Source organism: Chiloscyllium plagiosum, chromosome 1, assembly GCF_004010195.1.
Source record: "Chiloscyllium plagiosum isolate BGI_BamShark_2017 chromosome 1, ASM401019v2, whole genome shotgun sequence".
Classification (NCBI taxonomy): Eukaryota; Metazoa; Chordata; class Chondrichthyes; order Orectolobiformes; family Hemiscylliidae; genus Chiloscyllium; species Chiloscyllium plagiosum.
This window is the reverse complement of record NC_057710.1, coordinates 60,668,706-60,679,624: the sequence shown is the minus strand read 5'-3', so window position 1 is coordinate 60,679,624 and position 10,919 is coordinate 60,668,706. Positions and strand designations below refer to the sequence as shown.

The following is a 10,919-nucleotide window of genomic DNA, read 5'->3' as shown; positions in this document are numbered from 1 at the left end:
ACCAGTCTCCCATGGGGAACCTTGTCGAATGCCTTACTGAAGTCCATATAGATCACATCTACCGCTCTGCCCTCAACAATCCTCTGTTACTTCTTCAAAAATCTCTATCAAGTTTGTGAGACATGATTTCCCAAGCTGAAACTTTATTGCTGGAACAGCACAGCAGGTCAGGCAGCATCTAGGGAACAGAAGATTCGACGTTTCGGGCACATGCCCTTCTTCAGGCATGTGCCCGAAACGTCGAATCTTCTGTTCCCTAGATGCTGCCTGACCTGCTGTGCTGTTCCAGCAATAAAGTTTCAGCTATGATCTCCAGCGTCTGCAGACCTCACTTTCTCCTCGATGATTTCCCAAGCACAAAGCCATGTTGACTATTCCTAATCAGTCCTTGCCTTTCCAAATACATGTACATCCTGTCCCTCAGGATTCTGGCTCACTGGTCTATAGTTCCCTGACTTGTCCTTACCACCTTTAATCGGTGGCACCATGTTAGCCAACCTCCAGTCTTCTGGCACCTCACCTATGAATATCGATGATACAAATATCTCAGCAAGAGGTCCAGCAATCTCTTCCCTACCTTCCCACTGAGTTCTAGGATACACCTGATCAGGTCCTGGGGATTTATCCACTTTTAATTCTCCTTAATTCTATTTGCCAAAGCTATCTCACACCTGTCCTCTTTTTGCCCTCCTGATTTTTCTCTCAAGTATACTCCTACTGCCTTTATACTCTTCTAGCTTGCAATGGATCCCGCCATCTCTCCATCTCATCTGAAAAGACAATGCAGAGCCTGCCCATGGGAAGGATGGGTGTTCCACAATAATTTAGTTAGCTTTAGCTGGGATTTCTGCCCATTTAGACAGGAGGTTTGCCATCAGATCTGCCTCCATTTGACTAGGTAGAAGCTGAACAGCCCCAGCAGTGTCAGACAAGTACAATGACCACAGCTGGGACTAAAGAGAGGCTCATGGAGCCAAACACCAAGGTAAGGGGAAAGATAGTTTTTGTGGGCTGGCAGGACATAGATGAGATGGGTGGAAAGTTGGGTTTGAGACACCCTGGCATTGCACAGAGGTCAAAATGGGAAACCAAAGGTGCTAGCTTATCCACTTGGCATAGTTGGATCTTCCCTTGCTATAATAATGACAGAGGAAGGTGGTGCCTCCATTTAAATGGCCAAATTAATTTTTAGATATGAAAAGGAACTGTTTTATTTTCCATAGATGCTACCTGACCTGATGAGTAGTTTTGTTTTATTAGATTCCCTACAGTGTGGAAACAAGACCTTCGGCTCAACAAGTCCACACTGACCCTCCGAAGAGTAACCCAACCAGACTAATTTCTCTCTGACTAATGCACCTAACACTATGGGCAATTTAGCATGGCCAATTCACCTGACTTGCACATCTTTGGACTGTGGAAGGAAACCGGACCACCCGGAAGAAACCCATGCAGACAAGGGGAGAATGTGCAAACTCCTCACAGACGTTCCAGCCCAAGGCTAGAATCAAACCCAAGTCCCTGGTGCTGTGAGGCAGCAGTGCTAACCCCTGAGCAACCAGGTACAGTACCTCCTTTTTTTTTCAAAAGAATGTTTAGTTCCAAAGGCTAGCTAGTACTAATACCCTCCAGCACACCCAATTAAACACATGACCCTTTGAGTCTGCTCTACATTCGACACGATCATGGTTGATCTGTGTTTTGAATTCAACATTCCCATTTACCCCCAATAAACTTTAATTCCCTTGCATAACAAGAATCTACCTCTGCCTTAAAAGTATTCCATAGCCCTGCTTCCACCACCTTCCAAGGTAGAGTTCCAAACTCTTGCTACTCAAAAGAATTTCCCCAATTCAGTCCTTTAAGGGCAACCACTAATTTTAAAACTGCAGCCTCCTAGTTTTAGACTCACTCACAAGAAGAAAAAACACTTTTGTTGAGTATCTTGTTGAGATTATTCCTACACATTTCAGTCAAGTCACTCCTCATGCTTCTAAATTCTAAATGGAAACAAGCACAACCTGTCCAACCCATTTTCATAAGAAAAACTTGCTCATTCCAGATATCAATCGAGCAAACTTCTCTGAATAGCCTTCACTGAATTTTTATGCTTTTTTAAAATAAGGAGACTAAAACTGCACAAAGTATTTGAAACGTGATCTCACCTGTAATCTTATATAACTGAAGATAACATCTTTAATTTTATGAAAGCATAATACAGCATACACTAGAAACCTGAAATAAAAAGTAAATGGAGATACCTAACAAGTCTGTGGACAGTTAATATGTTGAGTTGGATATGACTTCTTCAGAACTGAAAGCTGGAAAATGTATGCTGTTGACACCGGGGGGAGAAAAGGAGAGAGCGGAACAGATGGACAGAGTGCACAGAGCAAAGGACAATTTCTTAACAACATAGATGATGACAAACGTAGTGGGAAACTAAGTCATTAATGTAAATTGTAAAAGATTGAGACTCATACTTTTGTGGGACTCCACTTGCTATATTTTCAAAGTAGTCTAATAATTTGATTATATATGTTGTGATTGTAATGAGGTGAGCCAGGTCAATGTCATAGAATGAGTTCCCTGATGGGACCAGATTAACAGCCCCAATGAGGGAACTCTGGCTGACAAGAGCAGGAGTGTCAGATATCTTCACTCTCAGAGCTGGCTTTCAGGGATCAGTGTCTTCATTTACACCTAGAGTGGTTTGTTAACAGGATACCGCCTTCTGAATTCTCTTGCTCTAGTCTGCATACCAGCAGCAATTACAATGCCTTGTTGGCCCATATCCTGAAGAAAACTTTAACTGCTTGGCTTTGTTTTGGATTTTTGCTGTGGGCTAACCTCTAGTTTCTCTATCCAGGATATATCCTGAGTGAGGCTATATAATTGCTTTCACTCAAGCGGTGTTTCGCAAGTAAGAACCAAACGAAACTGCAGCTGTTGTAAATCAGAAACAAAACAGAAATTGCTATAAAAGCTCAGCAGGTCTGGCAGCATCTATGGAGTGAAATCAGAGTTAAATGTTTTGGATCGAATGACTCTTCCTCAATTAATTCTGAGGAAGGGTCACGGAACCCAAAACATTAACTCTGATTTCTCTCCACAGATGTTGCCAGACCAGCTGAGCTTTTCCAGCAATTTTTGTGTTGGTGGTTCCCAAACTCAGTCGAATTGCTGAGGTTGTCTACTTCTTGGTCTGTGTGTAAAGATACTAGTGATAGCTGGTCACTTCTTTTGGTGGCTAGTTGTCTCAAAAATAAGAGGCAGCTTGGATTTGTAATATTCCTTAACTAAATCCATCAACTCCTGAAACGTTTTAGTATCTGGTGCCTCAGGGAAGGTTAATAACTGAAAATACTGTGGGTCCACAAGCTATCATGAGAATTACTACTTGCTTTTCATCTGCCCCCAATGTTAGTTACCTGGAAAGAAAAATGCACTCTTTCCACATTTGATCCTGCTGTCGAAGACTGGGCTCAAAGTCAAGTTTCCCAAATGAGCATGATGCTGGAAATGCTGACCCTAACTCAAAGATGATTGTTGTGAGCAAATTTCTTCAGGATCATGCTTTTCTCTTGTCGCTAGTGAAATAACTCCACAACTGTTGGTAGCCTGTCACCAAGTCACCTTATTTACAAGGAGAGTCCTTGACACTGATCCAGCTCTCAGAATGAACAGGATGTCTGACACTCTGTTCTTATCTAAGTCTTGGCTAACAGCCCCAAAGAACTCATTCTATAATGTCTATCTGGCTGACCTCGTCATAATCATTACAGATGTCTCTTTCATTAAACCTCGCAGATTCTCCCCAATTGCCTCGAATGTTTCTAAGTGTGTGGCTATAATCTCATTAATGACCGATTCAACATCTTCCCAAAACCGACATCAAGCTCACTGGAATGTTTTAAGTATCCTCTTTAATGAAGATGGAAGCAAAATATTTGTTCATTTCATCCACCATTTCCTTACGTACCATCAATCCCCCATTCTCATTCTCTAGAGGCCAAGACAGTCATTTTACATAGTCTTTTTCTATAAACTTGTAAAATCTCTTGCTATCCTTTTTTTTTGTTTCTATTCCAATTTCATCCTCTTGGTTAGCCTTTTAGTCACTGTCTGACATTCTTTAAACTCTGACCTGCCACTCCTCCATTGTGCAGTTATATGCTTTTTCCTCCAGTTTGATGTTTTCACTCGCTATTTTAGCTAACCAAGGATGATGGGTCCTACCTTTAGAAATTTTTCTTCAGAGTAGGAATGTACTTCTGAAGTAACTTCTTAAAATGTCGACCACAGCATCTGTCTGGATCTATCTTCTAGTCTAATTGTTTAACCTACTAATTTTAGATCTAATCTTCTCCCTTTCAACTAGTATATAAAATTCACTATACTGTGATCACTGCTACTTTGAAGTGTCTTTATTTGAGGTTATTAGTTATCCTAATCACACAATCTAATACAACGTGTTCTCTGGTTGGTTTCAGAATGTACTGCTCTAATAAATTCTCTCAAAACATTGTGTAAACTGCTCATCCAGGCTACTAATGCTAATGAGTTTTCCAATATAGGGTTTTTGAGTCACATGTAGGCCATATCAAGTGAAGACTGCAGATTTCCTTTGCTGAAGGACATTAGAGAATACATGGCTATTTCTGGCAATGGTTTCATGGTCATCATCAAATTAAATAAATATCTGTAATAAAGAATCTAAATTCCACTATGTGCTGATGTGGGATTTAAACGTGTGTCCTAAGGGCATCAGCCGAGTTTCCAGATTAATAGTCTAACAATAATACCATCAGACTATTGCCACTCCATCATTGCTCCAGAAATTCATTTCGCTTTAACCTGTCTCTTGCTTCTTGCTCTTTGCATATTTGAATAACAATCTCTTGGAAATCTGAGTGAGTGATCTTATTTGAAATCTGTAATTTTTCTTTTTCAAATCTTGAGGGTTGTCTATTTAATCACAATTACAAAATAATTTATATATATAAACTAACGTTTTGTTGTTCAATAAAATGAAATGTCCAAATTAAACTACTGTACTGTTGATAAATACAACTTAAGTTTTTGAAAAATGTTCAGTCAAAATGCAGTTTATTCTTTAAGAATTAAGATACAGATGGAAGTATTGAAACAGTCAACAATTTATAGGTTTGAAAAAGTATCCTTGTGGATTTTTCTTCTTTTGAAAGTCTTTTTAGAATTAAAAAGTAATATGCAGGTAGAGAATTTCACATTTTTTCTTAGCAGTACCTGTACTGCTTCCATTATTTTCCTACTTGTACAATACAATGGAATTTTGTAACCAAAACTAGTGTCAGCTCTACTTCTCATCCACAAAATAAAGTGAGAAAGGCAGATTCAGAAAATTTATCCAGCATTAGCAATGCTCTCACGTTCTTTACAAGTATTTTTTTTAAATGAATACTTAAGAGACTTGCATTGCCATGTTTTACATTTAAACAATTGATTAGACATATAAAATGCAGGAAAAAAAAGGATGAAGCATTGCAAAACTTCTAGTCAATGCAGTTTGCATTTTCCCTTTAGTAAATAAATGTGGTTTAACCAAATGGGGATAAAGGAGGACAGGGGGATAGTAAACAGAAATGTTGCTTAATAATTTTGTATTTTGATGAAACTAGAAAATGTTTGTGTAATCCCCTAAAGAGAAATTTACCAGATTATAAATGAAAATAATTGTTCCGTTTAATGCAAAGTTTCATAGCAGCAGATATACTCAGCAAAAACATGCAACCCTAGAGTTACAGTGCAAACACAAACACTTCCCCACAGCAATTTTTCAATATCAGTGGAAGGGGTCCATAAGAGACCACCAAAACAAACCCCTCCCTTAGCTCTCGCATGCTTACATAGCTTCGTTTAAGATTGTGAAACTGCACCAACTTTGTCCATCAGAATAGCATAAACAAACAAAGCACAATGCCCTATTTTAAAAAGTGATGTGAACTAGAATAGGAGTGTTTCAGCATACTGAGAGCCAAACAAGAATAAATTGTTTGGCTAGGCTGCGCAGGAAAAGCATGGTACAATAAAATTACAAAAACGCTGATAAAATAATGAAGATGGTCAGTAATTGGAAAGTGAATATGAAATCTAAATTAATCATAAAATTTGTGGTGATGTTGGGAAAACTGGATGAATTTTTTAATGTGATATAATTCAAATATTGAAAAGAAAAGATCAAAAATAACTCCAACTTAATCAGTTATTAGGACTGCAGTGACTGTTAGCAGAAAGTAGAAAATTTAATCATGACATTATAGAAAGGAACTCACAGAAGAAAATACAAAGTTGAACATTTGACATGTGAGAAATATTAAATGGAATTTTTTTGCAATTGATCAGAGGATAAGTCAAGAGTATACCAGTTTTATTAAAATGCCTTAATGTAAATAATTTCAGCATTAAGAAACTTGGTTCAGTTCTAAATTAGAAATTGTCAGCCTCCAAAGCTACCTGTTCTGTTGCTTACAGATGACTTTACAAGATACTGCTAGTTTTTAGTATTTAAAATCTTGAATTGTGCACACAGTTTATTGTCATAACCAATTAATTTAAAAACCACTTTATTTTCTCACTATTAATGGTATGCCAAATATACATTGTTTCAAATAAGCTTGCTTTTAAGGAACAATGGTTCCTCTACATAAAAGGGTTGCTTCTGCCTTCACTATTTTCATTGTATAGATCCAAATGTAATTCTGATTGCTGACTGAACCTCTTAATTTAACCCCTTGTGGAACAAGTTTTAAAAAATATAAATCAATACTACTGCAAGTTTTTATAGCTTTACAAAACTTGAAACTTTTGATTCAGTGGACTTCTATCAACCCATACAGCTATTCCATGGTTCCAACAAGCCCCTACCATTTTATGGCACTGTGATGACTTGTGCTTCAAAACTACTGACCAGAGTTAATCTAGTTTAAAATTATTCAGTGTTTTTCTGGAAGAATAATATTTAAAGCTCATCTCTCAAACTGCCACCTCTAGTTTATTATGCAGGTACTTCAGTTTCTACATAATTACTCTATATTGACAAACCCAGCTTTAAAGATGTAGCACTGCACCATATCTTTTCGAATACAAACATATTTAAAATAAGTTTACCACATCTACACCTGCATACCCACCATGACAGTGGTGAATTTCAGTATGCATCAAGATTATTATTCCACTAAAACAGATTCAACAGTTCTTTTTCACACTTACCATTGTTATCATTACAAGGCTCAGCATACAAAAGAACTGAAATGCTCGGACTTAAAGTAATTCTCTTTAAAATGGATTACATTATATTAGAAAATGGATGATCCTTTTGTTCTCTTCAAACTTCTGGCACTGTATTAAATATTGCTTTGATTTGAGTTCTAAGAAATTGGAAGATGTTGCTTCAGGATTTCTTTTGTTGTTTGAGACATTTTGTCAGGAAATTTTATTTGAAACTCTGCTATATAGTCACCGCGTTGAGTAGGTGTCTTAGGAAACGGTAAACCCTCTCCTCTCAGCCTCTTCACAGTCCCAGGCTTGATAACATCATTGCAAGGTAGGGGAATCACTCTGCCATCAATTGTAGGAATATTAACTGTACAGCCACACAAGGCCTATGAAAGTAAACAAATGTTTAATTATACTAAGATATTAAAATCCACTTTTTTCTGACAAATGTAATACAAACAAGTACATAAAATGGAAGAGGAGAAAATCAATGTATTGTATCAGGTTTTTTATAGAACAGTAAGGGAAGTTTTGTGTTACATTACTAAACAAATAACAAGGCATCTTTAGGGATCAGGGAGATTTTATAGATATCAGATTCACATAATACAAAATTTAAAAGGAGGTGCTTTGTGACCAGAATTATCTTTAATAAATAATTTTCTTAAAGCTCTGTATTCATAATCAGGCATACCTGTAGAGATTATTTTCTACATCATTTGACACAAGTTGGATCAAGGTATGCTAACTATTGCATCTGATAAAATGGTATAATCCAACCTGAAGTTACAGGTAACTGGACGTTTGTAGATGTTATTTCCAAAAAAAATGCAAGAAGACATTTTATTTAAATTGAAATAAGTCTTTGGATTGGTTAGAAAACAAATTAAACTCAAAGACGACATTTTTTTTGTTTGGAGGAGAAAAATTTTGCAGCTATCCTGGATTTGATAATAAATTTCACTTAATTATCCTGAACTATGGGGACAGGTTAGGTACTTTCCCAGATAGGATGGCAATGTTTGAAAACTTAAGGGGAAAGTAAATTATCCCAAGTTCTTGTGGACTAGAGTACAAAAGATCACACAATGCACCACACTATTTCCAATCTGGTTGGCCTTCAATAAATTGAGATGTGTAGTTTTAGGCCATAAAAATAATCTAGTCAAATTAGAATAAAGAACAATACAGCATGGGAACAGGCCCTTTGCCAACACACTTTGCCCTTCCATATTAAATCTTCATTTACAAGATCCCTATCCCTCTATTCCCTTTCTATTCATGTATTTGTCCAAATGCTGCTTGAGTACTGCTATTGTCTGTTCCTACCACCTCTTCTGGTAGCACATTTCCAGCACTCGCCACTCTGAAAAATTTGCCTCACACAACTGTTTTAAATTCCTCCCCCACCACGATTCTCACACTTTTTCCCCCAGTACCTGACCCCTCCATCCTGGAAAATGCCTTATACTGTTCACTCTATCCATGCCACTCACAATCTTAGAAATTTCTATCAGGTTGTCCCTCAACCTCCTGCATTCCAGTAAAGACAAACCCAGTCTATCCAACCTTCCTTCATAGTTAAAATCCCCCATACCAAGCAACATTTCGGTAAATCTTTTCTGCACTCTCTCCAATGCATTCACATCCTCCTTGTAGTTTGGCGACCAGAACTGTACACAATTTTCCAAGTGTGGCCTAACTAAAGTTACGCTGCAAGTTTATAGAACTTTCCTATCCTTATACTCAATGCTCCTTCCAACAAAGGCAAGCATGCCATAGGCCTTTTTTTACTACCTTATCTACCTGCACTACCATTTTCAGTGATCTGTGGACCTGCACACCCAGATCCCTCTGCATATCAATACAAGTGTTCTGCCATTCAATGTATAAATTCCACCTGTACCTGACCTTTCAAAATGCATCACCACACATTTGTCCAGATTAAACTCCATCTGCCATTTTTCTGTCATTGCCATCAACTGATCTATCCTGCTGTATCCTCTGACAATCCTCCTCACTGTCCGCAACTCCAATCTTTGTATCGTCCATATACTTACTAATTAGACCAGCCACATTTTCCTCCAAATGATTTATGTAGATCACAAACAGAAGTCCCAGCACTGATTCCTATGGAACACCACTAGTCGTAATCAATCATTCCAAAAAGCAATCTTCTCCCATGACTGAGTCAGCTTTGTATACGTCTTGCCAGCTCATCCCTGACACCATATGACTTCCTTTTGTACCAGTCTGCATGACCGACCTTGTCAAAGGCTTTAGTGAAGTCCATGTAGATAACAACATCAACTGCTTTTCCCTCAATTATCTTTGTCACCTCAAAAACCTCGATCAGGTTAGTGAAGCACAATCTTATATATAAGTATTGTCAAATTTCTATCCATGAAGTCAATCTGATGAACCATGTCACAATATTACCATGAAAAAGGCTATTTAGAAGTGTACTGGTAACTACCTAAATGAAAAAACTTTCCTAGGCTCACCAAGTTCTTAAATACTTGTAAATTTCAGTACCAATTATCAATATGCGAAGCACAGAGAAAGAAAGTTATTGTCTCTTATCCAGTTTGTTGATGCTATATAGCTGAGCACTGAAGTGCCAGTCTATCAACATTCAGATATCATAATGTTTAATACAAACTGCATCATCAATTCTGAAGCCACAATGCATTGAATTCCTTTATTTACCATCCCACAAATAAGAGCAGCCCAACATGTAACTAACACAAACTTTCAATTCTGAAATAATGATGTAGGAGCAGGAGGCTATTCAGCCCATTGAGTCTACTCTACCATTCAATGGGATTGTGGTTAATCTAATAATCCTCAACTCCACTTTCCTTCATTTTCCCCAAACCCATGATTCCCTCAGTGATTAAAGAGCTGTCCATCTTAGCCTTCAATATACCTAATGACCCAGCTTCAACAGCCCTATGACAAAGAATTCTACATCTATCTGCTATGTCCCTGACCAATATTTCAGAAATGTCTCTTATTCTAAATTCCAATGAGTACAGGCCTGGCCTACTGGGGCTGAAAACCAATAAAACCACCAAACCCAGTGGGATGCATCTGAGGATATTAAAGGAAGAGAGTGGATGCACTTGTAATAATCTTCCAGGAATCTTTTAAGTTCTGGAAAAATTCCAGAGGCTTGTAAAACTGCTAGTGTTGGCAGTTTTATTTAAAAATGGAAAGAGACAAAAAAAAACAGGTAACCAAAGGCCAGTTCACTTCATGTCTATTACAGGGAAATGCAGCAGAGCAGTCAGAATACATAATATGCGTGGCTTCATGAAGAAGAAACCATGACTGACAATTTTACTGGAATTTTGTTTAGGAGGTATCAAACAGGGTAGATAATGGAGAAGTGGTGGATGTAATATTTAGATTTTCTGAAGGCATTTTATGAAGTTCCACACATTAGGCTACTTAAGATTGGAGTCCATGGTGTTGGAAATAATATTAAATAGAGGATTGGCTAACTAATAGAAGACAGTTGGAATAAGGGGCTCATCGTTCAGGATGGCAACCTGTAACTAAGGGTATGACCCATGGATTAGTGCTGGGGCCACAGTTATTTACAATATGTATTAATGACTTGGCTGAGGAAAGTGAATGTACTGTAGCCAAGTTGCAGA

The 10,919-nt window shown here is 37.7% G+C and overlaps 1 protein-coding gene across 1 annotated transcript in view; it reads right to left on the bottom strand.

The window, feature by feature from the left end:
* Positions 1-5,092: 5,092 nt before the first annotated feature.
* dnajb5 (DnaJ heat shock protein family (Hsp40) member B5) overlaps positions 5,093-10,919 on the bottom strand; it is a 72,876-nt gene continuing 67,049 nt past the window's right edge. The window contains exon 4 of the mRNA XM_043687782.1: positions 5,093-7,643. Coding sequence (XP_043543717.1) covers positions 7,410-7,643 — 234 coding nt within the window. The 3' untranslated portion in view covers positions 5,093-7,409. The remainder of the gene's footprint in view (positions 7,644-10,919) is intronic.